The following is a 16,318-nucleotide window of genomic DNA, read 5'->3' as shown; positions in this document are numbered from 1 at the left end:
ATGTTGTATGGAATATATGTGTTTCTTACCTTTCACTGGTGGTGCAGGTAATCGCCTCCTCAGCTGTCTGGAAGAGTCCAGGGTGATGGGCTGCAGGAAGATGCATGTGAACAATAAGGTTTGTTTTTTTTGTCTTGTACACTGTTTTACATAGTGTTGTGGTTGTTACACTCTTATGATAAGATGTATATATTAATGTAAACAGGTACGGCACCATAACTGGAATGGTCCTGGTCTTAGTGAAGCGTGACTGTGTGTCCACATTGAGGCCTGCACTCTTCAAAGCAGCAATTCTGGCTGAGATGTCACAAGTCTAGAGCAGAAACAAGGAATACAGTACATGTTGTTTGATTAAGATCAGACTGGTGTTGTTATAGTTTCCTTTTCGATCGTTGACCTTTGCCTCCATAAAGCCATGTTTTTAAACACTAGAACCCTGCGCCAAAATGCCATATACCTCCAGATTTTATTGAAACTGGAGACGTTTTGCCTGCTTGCACTAATTTAACAAGTTGCTCCTTTCTTTTACAGAAACTCCATTAGGGCATTAAAAAAAAACAAAAAAAAAAGCTGGATGTGTCAAGCAGATTTGTAGTAAATCAGGCTTGGAGTGAAGGAGTTAGGATTTAAAACTAAAGCACCAGTCAGTGCAGCTGTTTTTCACGTAATCAGTCTACTTTGATCTTTCAGTCCAACTCTTCCTTCATCTTTATGCTCATCACAAGTCAAGTCAACTTTATTTATATAACCCGATATCACAAATTTGCCTCAAGGGGCTGTAGCACCACAAAGCTCCTAAACATGGCTAAGTATTCAGGTCTAATAATAAGCAGCAGAATGCTTTTTGGGTTTCTTAATATGCCATTTTCAGCCATGAAATGGGTCCAGCTTCAACCCACCTGTAGGTCAGACTGTTGAACTTTGGCAGCTGCTGATGCTACCTGCTCCTCCAGGAAGGACAGCTCCATGTCAGACGTGGCGCTGCAGATGCCCCTGGCACATACCTCCAGGTCACTCAGCTCCGCCTCCAGACTGTACACCGTGCCAGCTGCCACATACACCTGCAGCATATCCAGTTCAACATATCTTAAATAATGAAATGAAAACAAGGCTAATTGCGATTAGCTAACTTGGAACTGTTTCAACGCTTCATTGTTACAGGGAAGTACAAACTGTGGATGCTTTTAAGAGCAACTTTACTCTTTTGTTTTACCCATCAGATGTTCTTAACCACAACCTGCTAGCCATATGTCCACTTCTCTAACCATTAGGCTACTGGCATCAATTACACACAGCTAAAACAGCCTTTTTGGGTAACACTTTATTTGGATAGTCCACATACAGATAGTTTATAGTGTGTTTGTAAAGTTTCAACTGTTTTGCTTTGTCTGTTGATGTTAAATTATCAATAGAGTATTTGTGACAATTCATGAACATACTCTAACTAAGATGGGTTTTTTTTGTGCCTAAACCTAATCAAACCTAGAAAACGGTTTTATTTGTGAAACTGTTGAATTGTTGAACTCAATTAATAAGCTGTTGAAATGTTATAAATACTCTATAAACTATCTGTAGACGGACTATCCAAATAAAGTGTAACCCCTTTTTGGTAGAGGATGCAGAACCATGCAGCTGCAAGTAGATCCCCAAAATAAAAATTTGAACCTAGAATTGTGTGCATTATGTTCCCTTTAACACTCATTAGCGTTTTGTGAAATTTTAAGAAGATCAAGCTTTTTTCCCCAGTAAAACCATTACTGTAGTATAAAATGAAACCCTCTAATAATGAAGCATACTTAACTGTATGGCAAGTGTGCATAACATATACAGCATATGTATTATGAACTCATGTTTATGGTAATCTTTATAGTAAGATCAAAGCACAACATAAACAAAATATTAGTCACATGTAGCTAGTTATATTTTTACAAGCCCTTATATATTTGACAACATATTTAAGTATAATATTACTGCACGCTGAAAACAAGTGACAAGCATTAGTTCAAATCTAGTCAGCAATCATACTATCAAACAGTGCCATGCGCAGTAAATGAAATGTAAACTGAAATAAAGCTGAACTTACGCTCTCCTCCAGTCTGGAGAACTGTTGATCCAGTTTCTTGGGGTCAGTGTTGGGGGGCAGTGAGGTGGTGGAGAGTTGGGGGTCGTCTCCTTCCTCCACTCCCTGCAGCAGCTCTTCAGTGGCGTTCAGCACCTTCAGGACCTCAGTGGTGATACTGCACAGAGACACCGCCGAGTACCTCTACAATACACAGACAGACAAGTGTTTTTCTAAGGCTGACTGGTATCTTTGTAATACTTGATATTTTGGAGTATAATAAAAAGTACATTTAATTTGACCCTTTTTATTATAGAAAACTTAGGATTTTATTCTTAGAAGGGTTTTTTTTTTACTTTTTATTTCATTTTCCTACATGCCTGTCTACAGGATGTGTATTAGAAAGTGTTGATTCTTAGAAAGATGGAAAATCTTGCAGCTTTCTGATCATAATGGGACACCAACGCACTTCAGTGAAACTCAGATTAATGAAATGCTATATGGATTATCACCAGTTTACATCAAGGTGAGCCACTCTTATTCAATAAAAGAGAAAACTCTAAAATACATTACTGCTTTAAATGAAGTCCAAACAAAAACGTCATTGAAAAACTAAATTAAATGAAATTAATGAACAAAATAAATTATTTTCAAACTTCAGTGGAGGGGGTGCTTCTATCATATCTACAGTGAATAACATGCTTGGTTAATACAGAATACATGAATTGTTGACAATTCACAGGCTTAATGTAACATCAGCGTGACCCGAATACAGCAACAATAGCATTTTAAAAATAAAATTACAAATTAAATGCATGCATGAAAAACGTGGAAGCAATGAGAGAAGAAAAAGTGCAAATGAAGTACACCTGCATCTTAATCAGCAGTCAACGCCATGCTGCCTTCCTAAAGCGCAACAGGCGCTCACCTGCTCCAGCAGAGTTGCTATAAACTCTACTATTTTGTAAAGCTCCATGTCACTACCCTACAGCGCACAGAGGAAAGCATAAAAAAAAAGAAAACAGGACAGACGGGAAAGAAAGTCAGCATCAAGCAGAGAGTATTTAGTTACATTGCAAAGAATAGTAACTCATAAAGTTTCTACCAGTTGTAATGCTTTCTTTAAAGTGAGCCTATGTAAGTTTTGCTGATGATGTGTGTCAGTAGCAAAAATAGAGAAGAGTCATACATTTTACAAAATAATCTGAACTCAACACCCGCCAACTAGGTTTCTCCTGAGCAAAATCCATGCAAATCCAATCTGCTGATGAAGACCGTGAGATGCGGTTGAAAAAGCTAGTAAGTGGACCTTTTAAGATAATTTGGTCAAACTATCATTTCCAAGGACAAGAATGAACTTTCATGCTCAAGAGTCATAAAGTAAATCGACCCAGTAATATCAGTGACCCAGCAACATCTATCTCTGCTAACATTAGCCACCGTAATCTACTAGCTGGTTGAGATAATGGCGATTTCTAAGTGTAGTGTAACACTACTACAAATAAAGAAGAGGCAAACTGATTCATTAATATCAGTTATCAAGCAATATCTATTTGATGCAAACATTATCTACCATTAGCTAGTGGTCATACCAGACCAAGTGAGGCTGTGGCAGCATCACCCCCTGAGAGTATTAAAATGTGCAAAGTTGCATTTTATTGCTAATTAATTCAACTTTCCATTTATAAGAGGAAGAATTTATTTCTCTTTCAAAAGTTACATATACTCGCTTTAATACTATAATCGCAGTGTTAGTGGAAAATATATGGTATAAATAGGTTTTTAAAACTGCATCTGACTTTTGTTAATCTTGCAGGGAGCATTTGCCACCAACACTGTACAGTAATGTTGCATGTATTTGTCACTGTCCAGAAAGAGATACAAAAAAATAAGTTCTGAGCTACAGTGCTTACGATTTGAATCTCCTCTGGTGACAGTAAACCCTCCTGAAGTGAAGACGCGCTGCTCTTCTCCGTGTCGTCTGCATTTTCTTCTTTGGTTTCCTCAAGTCTTTCATCCATTTCTTTACTTTCACGGCCTCCCTCTGCAGCATCTCCCTGTGTCTCCATGATCTGCCACTCAGTCATGACTTTTCCTCTTCTGTCCTCTTGTTCGTCATCATCCACTTCTACTCTTTCACACGTCTGTTTGGCCTCAAGTGTCTCTTTGATTGTCGTAACTAAAGGTTTTTCCTTTGCTAGATTTCTTTTTTCTTTTGGATCTTTATCTTTTTCCTGCTGCTCATTTTCATTTCTGCCTGTAGCATCTCCAGTTTCCTTTTTTCTGGAAATATCTCCTCCAATTTGCTCAGTGACATTTTCTCCCGGTCTTTCTTTCACAGCTGGCATCACTTTGTCGCCTTGACTTTGAAACTCTTTTGCACTTCCTATCTCCTCTGATGCATTTGTTCTTTGTGCATCAACCTTGTTGTCCTCGAATCCACTTTCTCCCCCTGTTTTTACATTCTTATCTGTCTCTACTTCCTCTGGCTCTCTATTTATTCTCCCATTTTTTGCAGCTTCATCCTTTAATGTCTCTACCTGCATGTCCTCCAGAGTCATCATCAACATGCTGGTGATTATTCTGTCAAATTCTGCATCCTCTTCATCGCTGTCTGCTGCCGTCTCCCCCTGACTCTCTTCGCTTTCCTCTTCCTGTCTCTCTTCTCCCTCCTTTTTGTCTGGCCACTTCGCCTCTGGCTGATTCTCGTGTTGGACCTTTGTCTCATGTAAGGCTATTATCTCATCCGTTCTCTCTGCTTTCATCACTTGTCTTTCCTCTGTCTCTTTTGCTTGTTCAGCCTTGTCCTCTTTCAAAATGTTTTCTTCACATATATGCCCCTTTAGCATCCTTTCATCCTCAATCTCCTCTGTAACTCTCTCCTCCATGCAATCTATCTTTTCTTCTACCTCTGTTTTACCTTGTTGGACATTTTCAACTTTTGTCTGGCCATCCAAAACATTCCCAGTTGTTACTTTTTCATCTCTGCTCTCTTTCATTCTTTCCTTCATTTCATCCCTTGAACCAAACATTTCTCCAAATGATTCTCTCTTTTGCTGATTCTTTCCCACTGCTTCCTCCCACCTACTGCTCTCTCCTTCATTTACTTCCTGCTCTGTCTCTCCAACTCTATCCAGCTGATCCTCAGTGGAAGAAAACTGAGAAGCACCGACTAGACTGGCCAAATCGCGCAGTTGAGCGGCCTGGATGGCTTTTTCTGCCTGCAGTTTCCACAGCATCTCTTCGTCTATCGCTTCCTCCCCCTCTTCCCCTCTGCCTGCTCTGTCTAGCTCATCATCCGTGGATGAAAATTGGGTGGCGTTGACTTGGTTAGCTAATCTGCACACTTTAACTGCCAGCTCCTCATCCTCCCCTTCCTCCTCTCCTGTCTTCTTCTCTTCATCCATGACGCCAACTCTGTCCAACTCATCCTCTGTGGAGGAGAACTGGTTAGCCCTGACTTCTTTTTCCAACTGACAGAGTTTATAAGTAAGTCCATCTGTCTTTTCCTTCTTCTGCTCTTTATTTTCCTGCCCCACATCTTCATTCTCGTCTCCCTCCCATTCTCCTTCAATCTGGCCGACTCTGTCTAACTCATCATCAGTAGACGAGAAGTACGTGAGTCTGGAATGTGCAACCAGCCTGTATAATCTGTATTTCATCTCTTCTTCATCTTCTGTCTTCTCCTCCTCTGTACTCCCTTCATCTATGTCGATCTCCATCCTCCACAGGCTCTCATCTTCCTCATCTCTGTCCTCACTTCCTTGTCTCTTTTCCTCCCTCTGTCCATCACTACCTGCATCTCTCTCTCTCACTCCATTGACTTCGTCTTCTCCATTGGAGGAGTCAGAAACTCGGCCTGCTAGATGCTGTAGTTTTAACGTGAGCTCCTGGTCCATCTGATTGGCTGCATGTCTTATGACGTCACTCTTAAGTTCAAAAAGTTCAGGGGTCGTGGCTCCAGAGGTCAACGTGTCAGGGGTCACAGCATCAGAAAGATGTTGAGAATGGTTTTCTTTTTTGCTGCAATCCTGTGAATGTAAGACATAATAGAAATTAAAATATATGTATATTTCTGTGGTGAATGAAGTATGATTTCCCCTAATGTTCATAACTACTGTAGATTCAGCATATTCACATCTCATTTCATCTCATCAGTTTGTAGTTTTAACTTATTTCTTACCAGCACAGAAGAAGACTCTTTTTTACTTGTCCTTTTCTTCCGTGATCTCCTGACTTTTCCTCCCTCTGGCTCGGCAGCCACCTCACTCTCATCTTCTTCTCCTGCTTCTTCCACGTTAAAGTTCACATCGAGGATGCTGGTCCTGTTGGATGATGAAGGTTGCCTGATCTCCGCGGGCACCTTCCTCTTAAAAAGAGCTAGCAGAGGTTTATTAGGCTTCCAGTTCCCCTCAGAGTCTGAAAACAGATCGTCATTGCTGTCTCTGCTGGCCAGCGGGGACGGGGTCCTGTCACCGGCGTCCTGCGGGTTGAAGTTAGAGTCCTTCATCCTCCTGTGGATCTCGTGGAGGGCGGCACCCCAGGAGCTGTCAGGGTCGGGTTTGGTTTCGTTGTCAGAGCCCATGCCTTCGTAGGCGGACACCACTCCAGACTCCCTCTCCAAGGCACTGTAGACCAGGCTCTTCCTTTTGGTCAGCAGGCTGGGACGTGACAGCTGGGCGCTCTGCAGGGCAATCCAGTTCCCGTCTGGGCTCTTTAGCACTGAAGACACACCTCCGTATATAAGCATGCACATACACGCACACGCGCACACACACACACACACACACACACACACACACATACAAAGTTAACCAGTTCCTGGCATGACAAAATCTAAACGATGACTGGTGGGTTTAAGAAGTTAAAGCAATGAGCAAAAAGATCTTACCAGCGTTGTCCAGCCGGTCTACACTCTTCCAAGCTGACATAGCTGACCCACCGCCTTCCTTCTTTAACACCTGTGGAGAGTCTTGTATCAGACCTGGAGGGTCATTGTCCATCAGAGAGAAGGCAGAGTGTGACCTCTGAGAAGAGACATATGACAAATAAAAATGATTCAGTGGAAAAACAATAATTACATTTCTGTTGTGTCACAGTCACTTCTTCTAGTTGTATCTACAATCATTCTGTAGGCACACTGTATGTCAGCAATAAGATAGTCAATAGAGCAGTTTAACCAGCAGAGGTCAGCATATGTCACCATACAGATGAGAAGACTTGTAGTGCACATAGATAAAGCATATCATCCTTTCTTCTCAGTGGTGGAAGATGATCAGATCCTTCACTGAAGTAAAAGTACCATACCACAATGTAAAAATACTCCATTACAAGTAAAGGTCCTTCATTTAAAATCCTGTGTATAAGTATTATCAGCCACATGTACTTAAAGTAAAAGTACTCGTTCTACAGAAAAATTTCCCCTTGTGACTGATATATAAGCTTATACATGACATTATTAGATTGTTAATACTGATGTAATATAGTCTAAGTAGCATTTTACTGTTGTAGCTGGTCAAAGTGGAGCTAGTTTTGTAAACTTTATATACAGTTTGGTTGTTTAATCCAGTGGTTTTCAACCTAGGGGTCAGGCTCCTCCGAGGGGTCGACAGATGATGGAGCAGGAAAAAAAAATAAATTAAATCCTGCTACACTAATTTGTATTTATATTCTAGACTATTCTTTAATCTTTGCTTTTTTTAGCTGTTTGGAGCTCTAAGAGTTATTTAAATGAAATCGTCTGAGAAGTTTAGAGGGGAAATATTTCTTTAGTGGAAACTGCTAACAACTCAGGCATCTGAACTCATAGACACTGGCTTTTTTGTAAAGGGTCTCAAGCCAAAATGGTTGGGAACCACTGCTTTAATCTTTAATAATAAATAAAAGTACAATACTTGAGAAAATGTACTTAGTTACTGTACTTCCACCACTGTTACTCTTCTACACTGCCCCTGTACATTTATTGTACTGTAAAACTTAAGTGATTGTGACTGTGATAGGGTTTTTTTTACCCAGAGGCTTGGTTGGTGTTTGAGGGAGCTGGAGGCTTGATCACAGGCAGACTGATGATGATGAAGGTCAGTGTTATGTTCAAGTGGCCAATCCTGGTGATATTCTGCCCTCATCTCAGCCAAAGTCTTCCTCCTATTGATAATCTGTGTAGTGTAAGAGACATGATTAGTACTGCATATGGATATGATTCCACACAAAACACAAAAATCAGATGGTTTTCCAGTTACAGAGCAAATTAATGGTTTTGTTTTAATATGTGCAGGAGGTATACATCTGAACACATTGCCCTGTAGCAACATAGCTGTAGAAATCCCCCTTACATTTGAGTATTATGCAATGGCTTTTCACACACAGTAAATCAACCTAACTACACATTAAAAAACATCTGTTACTGTACAAAGTGAGTGTTTACAGCTCAGACAGCAAAATCTGTTATTTGTCTTACTTTTTGCACAATAGTTTTGGACAGTTCCTCAATGAGCTCTCCTCTGTGCTCCCGCAGATAGTGTGCCTCATTCTGCTTCTCCTGGTATACAAACACACAAATAAGAAAGCTATTCAGCACAATGCGCACACAAATACACAGCAGATCCACACTGACACTCCTCTGCAGAGATATTATACTAAATACTTCAGCACACTATGCAAAATATTTAGGAAACCATCAACGAAAGCCTCAGATGCAGGTTAGATTTTCTTAAAGCAGAGCAATTCTGCTGTTCTGATTTAAATTACTTTACTAATTTTACTGTATTTTATAGAAATACACAATCATAATCATAACACAATCAGGACATCCCTTTGGAGCTCTGTGACTTTTTAACAAGAAATAGTCCATTCAAACAGAGGCGCTGGCGTAGGAGCCCCTTGACCACTTGGGTCCCCGTTCAGTTATCCATCCACCCTTATGTGGGATGTTAGTGTATAAACCTTATACACCTAAGGAGACACGGTATGCCATCTTCAACAAAATCAATGTTTTGTAGAAAGTTTATCAGTGGTGTCTCTTGTGAAAGGGTTTTCAGGTTGATAACCAGAGTGTTTATGTACTTTATGTACGACTATAGAATCCCATTAAAGGGAACACCTAAATTCTGAAACAAAAGCAACTACTTTATGTTCAATATGGCCATTGATCCCTGTTATTTTGCATTTATTGTTGGCCTAACAATGGCCCTGACATTGTTGTATACTGTAGTATTGAACCATCATTTGGATTGCAGCATAATCCTGATGATATTCCATAATCTCAAACTCTTGACTCAAAGAGAAAAAGCAGACAAGTCAGATTAAGGAGGAACTTGATGAAAGGACTGTAGATGTACTTGATTGCAGACCCATAAACAGTAACATACTGCAGCATCTACAATACAGTTCTGTCTGAAAATCACTTTTCATGAATTGCCATTTACAGAAAAATGTAATTACAGTGCACTATTGTGAATTAAATGTCAAATAAAACAAAAATTCTAACAAATTAAACAGCTGTTTTTGGGACAAAAAGTGTAAGACAGTGTGTGTGTAGATAAGCAATCCAACAATAAATGTATAATGACAGATTATTCATAAGATGTGAACAGCATAAATAACCTGACTGGCAGTGTCGAACTCAGCCTTGGAAATGGCCTCGTCTATGGCCTCCTCTGCCACCCGTAAGGCCACAGTGAGGGTCTCTGACATGCTGTGCTCTGGACACAAAGAAAAATGATAATCACTTGTTTTGTTATTAACTGAATGATCCTTCAGCTGGAATTGAAATCAAAGCAAAAACACAATTCACTTGTTGCAATTCTATAAAACAGGAGGGAGTAATTGCATCGTTGCATTGTTTTCAAACCCTGTGTTACTAATCTTGTTTTCATTGCCTCATTCATGTTACCGAGGCACTACAGACAGAGACATGACCATCAGGCCGCTGCAGCTTTTCATTCATGTTTGCAGTCACTTATCCTGTTAGTGCAGTGAACTGGGAGAGTGAGGAGAAGTGAGGGCAGAGCGCGACAGAAACAAGCAAGCAAGCAAGCAAAGTTTATTTATATAGCACCTTTTGACAGACGGCAGTCACAAAGTGCTTCATGGCCAAAGAAATAAAATCAAAATAAGAGCAAATAAAATCTATTTCAATCAAATAAATAAAACAAAGTTAAAACACCAGATTATATATATATATATATATATATATATATATATATATATATATATATATATATATACACACACACACACACACACACACACACACACACACACACACACACAAGGGAACAGACATAAGACACAAGTTAAAACATGAAATACCACATGCACCTTAATGCCTGTCTGAGCAGATGGGTTTTTAGCTGCTTTATAAAAAGAGTCCACAAAGACCTCAGGCTTATTGGGAGACTATTCCAAAGCTTAGGGGCTGCTGACTGCAAAGCATGATCTCCCAGAGTCTTAAAATGTGTCTGAGGTACAATTTTTCAAATTCACAATTTATAAATGTGTAAGGTCGATTTATTAAGAGAGGTAAAAAGAAATTTACAGTAGTCCAAACGTGATGAGATAAAAGCATGTATTAGCATCTCCATTTAATTTCTTGATACAAGAGACTTAAGTTTTGCTATGCTTCTTAGGCGAAAGAAACATGATCGGGTCAGCGTCCTAATGTGAGAATTGAAGCAAACAAGATAGCTGAACAGACTAAAAATCCACCTGTTTGAGATGCAACTGGCAAACTGAGCCAAAAGATTACAACAAGAATCAAGATTACTTGACTATTCATCTGTCCACTGTTTCATCTCCTATAAAGCATTAGATTCATGGCAGCTGGGAACAAATATGAGTTTATGGATTCATGAGAGGATTACAATGACCCCAAAATAACCTTGAACTGGATAATGTGGCCACAGAGGGTCAGTTGTGGTGACTTTCTTATGGAGATGGAATTAAGCACTCACTGCTGTGAGGCTGAATTATCAACCGGGCAAACAGAGCAACTTCCCCGGCGCCCTAAAGGTTCGCTGTGTGGCAAACAATTTGTGGTAATTTCATTAAAGGTATGCGATTCTAATCCAATACACGTCTGTTTGTCAAATTCAGCGAATATCTCCTTACCTTTGGACAGATGCCAGGCTAGCTGTTTCCCCTTGTTTCCAGTCTTCATGCTAAGCTAAGCTAACCATCTCCTTGCGGTCGTTTCATATTTACCATACAGATTAGAGTCGTTTTGATCTTCTGATGCAACTCTCGGCAAGAAAGCAAATATTTCCCAAACCGTCAAACTTTTGCTAATACCTTTCATATATCAGTTGATTTTGTGATTACATGATGCATATTCTTAAATAAATTAGCACTTAATCTAACCAAACTAGGTTGGGGAATACATGGGGGTAAATACACAGCTCATTTTTGCCCCGAAGTCCCTTAGAGAGTTAATTCAGCCCTGGTACTTTATTCAGAAGTTACACAAGTACTACAACTATTACTAACTTCTGCTTTTACAAGTACAGTATATAAAACTGCTGCTAGAGTACTGCTCCTGCACGCTAACTTCTAGTATTAGTGCTACTACAATGATATGATTACTTCTCTTGCTACAGTATTGATACTACCACACTGCTAAAAGCAGAGAAACCTAACAGACGTTTTTATGTCACCGTTGCAGATGATTATTTCCTCCTCAAAAAGGTACTTTATGGACTCAAGTACTGCTATCACTACTTCAATACCACTAATACATGATACAGTAGCCTATATATAATGCATGAAACCCGAGTTGGCTAATCACACGATACATTTACTTGGAGAAAGCCTGGGAGATGTGGGAAAAAAGCACTTTATCAGGATAAGCGTTAGGCTTGTAACATTTCATTTCTTTCTTCTGCTATTCAGTGCACAATTTATTTGAAATATTGCACATAAACATTGTTAACTGAAAGTATGTAGAAGTATGTGTTACCATAGCCATGAGTATATATACGGTTTGAGGTTTTAAATGTTGAACACTGTATTATGTTAATACATAGAAACATAATACTAATGTGATGGGTAATATAAATGTACATGATGGCAGGTTAATTCAGATAGAAGCTACAATCATAGTAGTTTTATTTTTTTTTTCATTCTTGATACAGTATAACATCTAGGCTACATTTTAACCAAACATCCTCAAGAAAATTGAGAATTTGGAATCACAGCAGAAGCAACTCTAAAAATGACTCTTTCACTGTTGAACACATTTTTAAAAATGCAAATGTAATCTCACAGAGATCAAGGGCAGGACAACATGTGATGTCAGCCCAAGGACACACTTCAAATAGTAAATCTTTGTAACGCACAAGGTGCCACAACCTCTAACAACAGACTGTAACAATGTGACATAAACTCAGTTTGTCTACGTGTGTAACGTGTCAATTATCTCAACGTCCACTTGATGGCAGCACAGACGAGAGCACCACCATGAGGTTCACATTTATGGGTTTTTTTAGTGAAGTGTTTCAACAACTGTTGGATGGATTGCCCTGAAATTTGGTACCTGCATCCATGTCTCTCAGGATGATTTGTAACAACTTTGGTGATCCCTTAACTTTTTATCTAGTGCCGTCATCGGGTCAAAATTTTAATTTCTCCAAAACTTTGGTTTATGACCAAATACCTACAAAACTAATGACATTCCCATCAGCCTCAGCTTTACTTTGTGTTTAGTGCTAATCAGCAAATGTTAGCATGCTAACACGCTAAATTAATATGATGAACATGGTAAACATCTCTGCTAAACATCAGTATGTTAGCATTGTCATCGTGAGCATGTTAGTAAGCTGACATTTGCATTTAGCTCAGCACAGCTGTGACAGCTTCATAGAGCTGCTAGCATGGATGTAAACATTTAGTCTTGTTTTCTCGGTCTCCCTGTGTTGTTGATGTAAGTTTATTTAGTCTAAATAAAAAATTAAGGAAGAAAAAAAGAGAATGGTAAAAGAACTAGTTGACAGAGTTTAATTAACACCTAACAATATATATTTATGGGTTTGTACTTATGATTAGCATCATTTTGACTTGACTCTTTAGAGGAGGACGTCTCTGAGCACTGTTGCTGGGCTGTGGCATTGTCTTTAGGGGAAAATGTTTCACTGCTACACAAATCTCACACAAGATGATGCCTATACCCACAGCTATTAGTTCCCAAATGTCAACTCTATTAATTCTGATGCTATTCATGCAGCTTGCATTGTTCTTATGCAAAGTAACATTAGCAGGGCTTTCCAGGAGTCAGACTATGCAGATCGGATTTGGCAGCTGAATGAACACTACTGAATTTCCGGTGCAGGTCGGTCATAAACAAATTAAAATGTATGATACAGTGTGTGCATGTGAGCGGAAAATGAAAACAGAGCTACATAAACCAGAATGAGATGGTGAGCGGTGGCCTGATGCCAGCCCACATCAGTCCTCCTCCCACAGGGGTCACAGCTCTACAGCAGCCAGCAATCTCTCCTCCACAAAACACTCATAATTCTCTGAAATCCCTTGTCTGTTCAATCAGATCAGAGACTCTGAACTAATGGCCTGGAGATGCACTCCTCCGCCTGTACCGCTCTGTCCCCGACTAGACGAACATGCTGGAAGCATATGCTGCTGGGTGAATAGTCTTATTCAAAGCACATACATTTTCAGCATGGCTGGCTCCAGCAAAGCTCCCAACCCTGCCTGTATTTGTGCTGCACACTTCACATTAAGCTGTGTAAGACTGCTTAAAGAAACACACTACTTCAGGACACAGTGAAGGAAATGACTGAAACAGCTTTCTCCTAAATCTAGACTTGTGCCATGCGAAGTCAAACTATGAGATAATAACATGTCAGCATAATAACGGCGCAAAACATCAACAGGTAGTATATAGTGGATTTTAAGAGCTTTTTTGCTGAAAACAGATGCCTGTAGCGGCCAAATACGACGCTATGAAATCTGTGAACGTGAACCAAAACAGTAAAGTTGCGGGACATAAAAACAAAACAAGGAGCTGAAAGACGTTCAAATGCTCTGTAGAGCTGAGGGGAGCTGCAGAGTTGGGTGATAATTTTCTGTGGGTTTGTCACTATGACACCTTTCACATTACAGTCATTTGATCTAATTTTAATATATAAATCTTGATTTGTGCAGCTTTAGACATTGAATTTTGACAGATGTCATAAGCCCAAATTGTATTTTAAAAAAGAAGAAAACATACTGCATGGCAAATGAAATTCAAATTAAAACAAAACACAGTTTTGTAACGGCACTGGTGAAGTTTACATAAGCATCTACCATTTGTAACTACACAAATGCTTATATACTGTATAATAAAACCCAAATACAACAGCACTGACTCCCTGATTCCCTGCTGGATGATGATATGAAGGAAGCAAACAAACATTAAAAAAATAAAATAACTTGGAGCCTGGCAGCAAGAGTAATCTGCTGAAGTTATGTGAGATGAAAGCCAAGCAAGAGCTTAATCCTGTTTCACTCTCTTCCTAACTTCCTGTTCTACACTGCTTTGAGATATGAAACAGCAAAAATCACAACAGTGCACAGAAATATACACATATAAAAACATCAGGCAGTGTATTTAGGTAGACACTCATCTCCTTATAAAAACACAATTTCTCATGAGAGTAGATTCTCTCTAAAGCACTGTTTATAGCATTTAATATAAGATTAGGCTTGTAAAAGATATTTTCCAAAAATGTGTCACATAAGACAAGTTAAGCACTCACAGATTTATTCCTTGTTGTTTGTTTTCTGTTAATCCTAAATGTCAAGTGACCATCATAAAAATAAACAGAATGAATTGGTACTGCTACTAGTCATATCACCAAAGTAAATGGAAACAGGTTTTAGCCACAACACTAATGAATGAGTGTTTACCAGTAAGCCCTGAAAGTGCACTGTGCTCCGCCAGGTGCTTCCTGTAAAGAGTCTTCAGCACTTTGGCGCTGCCAAACCTCTTGAAGCGCCTCTTCACATTAGTGTAGAACCACTCCAGTGACTGTGTCTTCAGCAACCTGAGGGAGACAAATAGACCTGCAATTTATATATTAATCAATATGTATCTTATTCTGATCTTTTGTCAACGTTTTTTCTTCATCTTCATACCAGTATAGCATACTGAATGAATTAAACTGAATTGATACAGACATTAACAGGTGTCAAAAACTGCAGACTGTGTTTAATCATTGGTGATATATGCTGATGCCACAGGCCTGGGTATTAAACAGCTTTTTTAAAATGATTTATTATTTATATACTTTTAATGTACAACATTAAATTAGAAGGAAACATGAACATAAGTCAGGCAACAATTACCTTTGAAAGAATTGAAATCAATTCTAAAGGATCTGGAAAGCACTACTCTGTGCTCAAAGTGCCCCAAAAAAAACACAAAACAGCAATGTCCCTTTCCAGAAATGACCCGGTTACTCAAGATAATCCACAATTGGTAGTAAGAAAATAGTTCCTACATGAAACTGAAGGCAGACATCTCTATGGCCGATATCTCCAAAACTCTGCCTCTCGCACCAAAACAATTTTGATGGATAAACAGCACTACAGGTAAGAGGAAAAACACGTATTTTTGAACCTGCATTTCGTGCAGGTTCACCTCTGCTCTGCAGCTAGCCGACATTGATAGCCAAACACTGACTGGAGCTGCTTTGTAAAGAATGACAGGAGATGTGTCTGTGACTGTGTGTGCATCTGCAAACATGCATCTCTCTGAATGTTTATGTGCAAATTCAAACCACTTTACACTACAACCTTCTCTAACCATCAAAAGGAAAAAACTGTCAGTAAATTGAGCACTAACAGAGTCACCAGAATGTGTCACATTAATGTCTGCAAGACAACAAGACACCATGGTGGCTCTACACTAGAGCTGGGCAGTAATTCAGTGATTAAATAATGACAGTGTCATGTTCATCTTGTGACTACTCCTGAGGTTACAGGGAGCGAAAAACTGTTGTATATCCAACTAGTCAAACAAAGACAAACCTAGCCAAGCAATTCCAGTTTAGTGTTGTTCATAGATAGGAAATCAATCACTGTTGAATGAAAGTATGTTGTCCCCCAACCACAACATTTTAAAAATTTGCCGGCCAATGTACCATGATAAAATCTAAAGTCTTAAAGAAAAACTACTTTTCTGAATCAGCGTCTTACTAGGAGCGATGGGGTCCCACATGAACACAGCCTTTTCTGTCAAAGTTAGAACAATATTGTTTACTGCAT

The 16,318-nt window shown here is 39.3% G+C and overlaps 1 protein-coding gene across 1 annotated transcript in view; it reads right to left on the bottom strand.

Annotated features, from left to right (window-relative positions):
* The window catches only part of myripa (myosin VIIA and Rab interacting protein a), a gene marked incomplete in the record, with an annotated part of 34,073 nt that overhangs the window by 2,328 nt on the left and 15,427 nt on the right, over positions 1-16,318 (bottom strand). The window contains 12 exon segments of the mRNA XM_044221074.1: positions 30-90; positions 215-313; positions 900-1,061; positions 2,084-2,263; positions 3,973-6,090; positions 6,243-6,781; positions 6,951-7,086; positions 8,071-8,214; positions 8,517-8,597; positions 9,662-9,801; positions 13,109-13,132; positions 14,960-15,096. Coding sequence (XP_044077009.1) covers positions 30-90; positions 215-313; positions 900-1,061; positions 2,084-2,263; positions 3,973-6,090; positions 6,243-6,781; positions 6,951-7,086; positions 8,071-8,214; positions 8,517-8,597; positions 9,662-9,801; positions 13,109-13,132; positions 14,960-15,096 — 3,821 coding nt within the window.

This window comes from Siniperca chuatsi, linkage group LG13 (genome assembly GCF_020085105.1).
Source record: "Siniperca chuatsi isolate FFG_IHB_CAS linkage group LG13, ASM2008510v1, whole genome shotgun sequence".
NCBI lineage: Eukaryota > Metazoa > Chordata > Actinopteri > Centrarchiformes > Sinipercidae > Siniperca > Siniperca chuatsi.
Note: the sequence above shows the minus strand (reverse complement) of the source record. Positions and strands in the feature narration are given on the sequence as shown.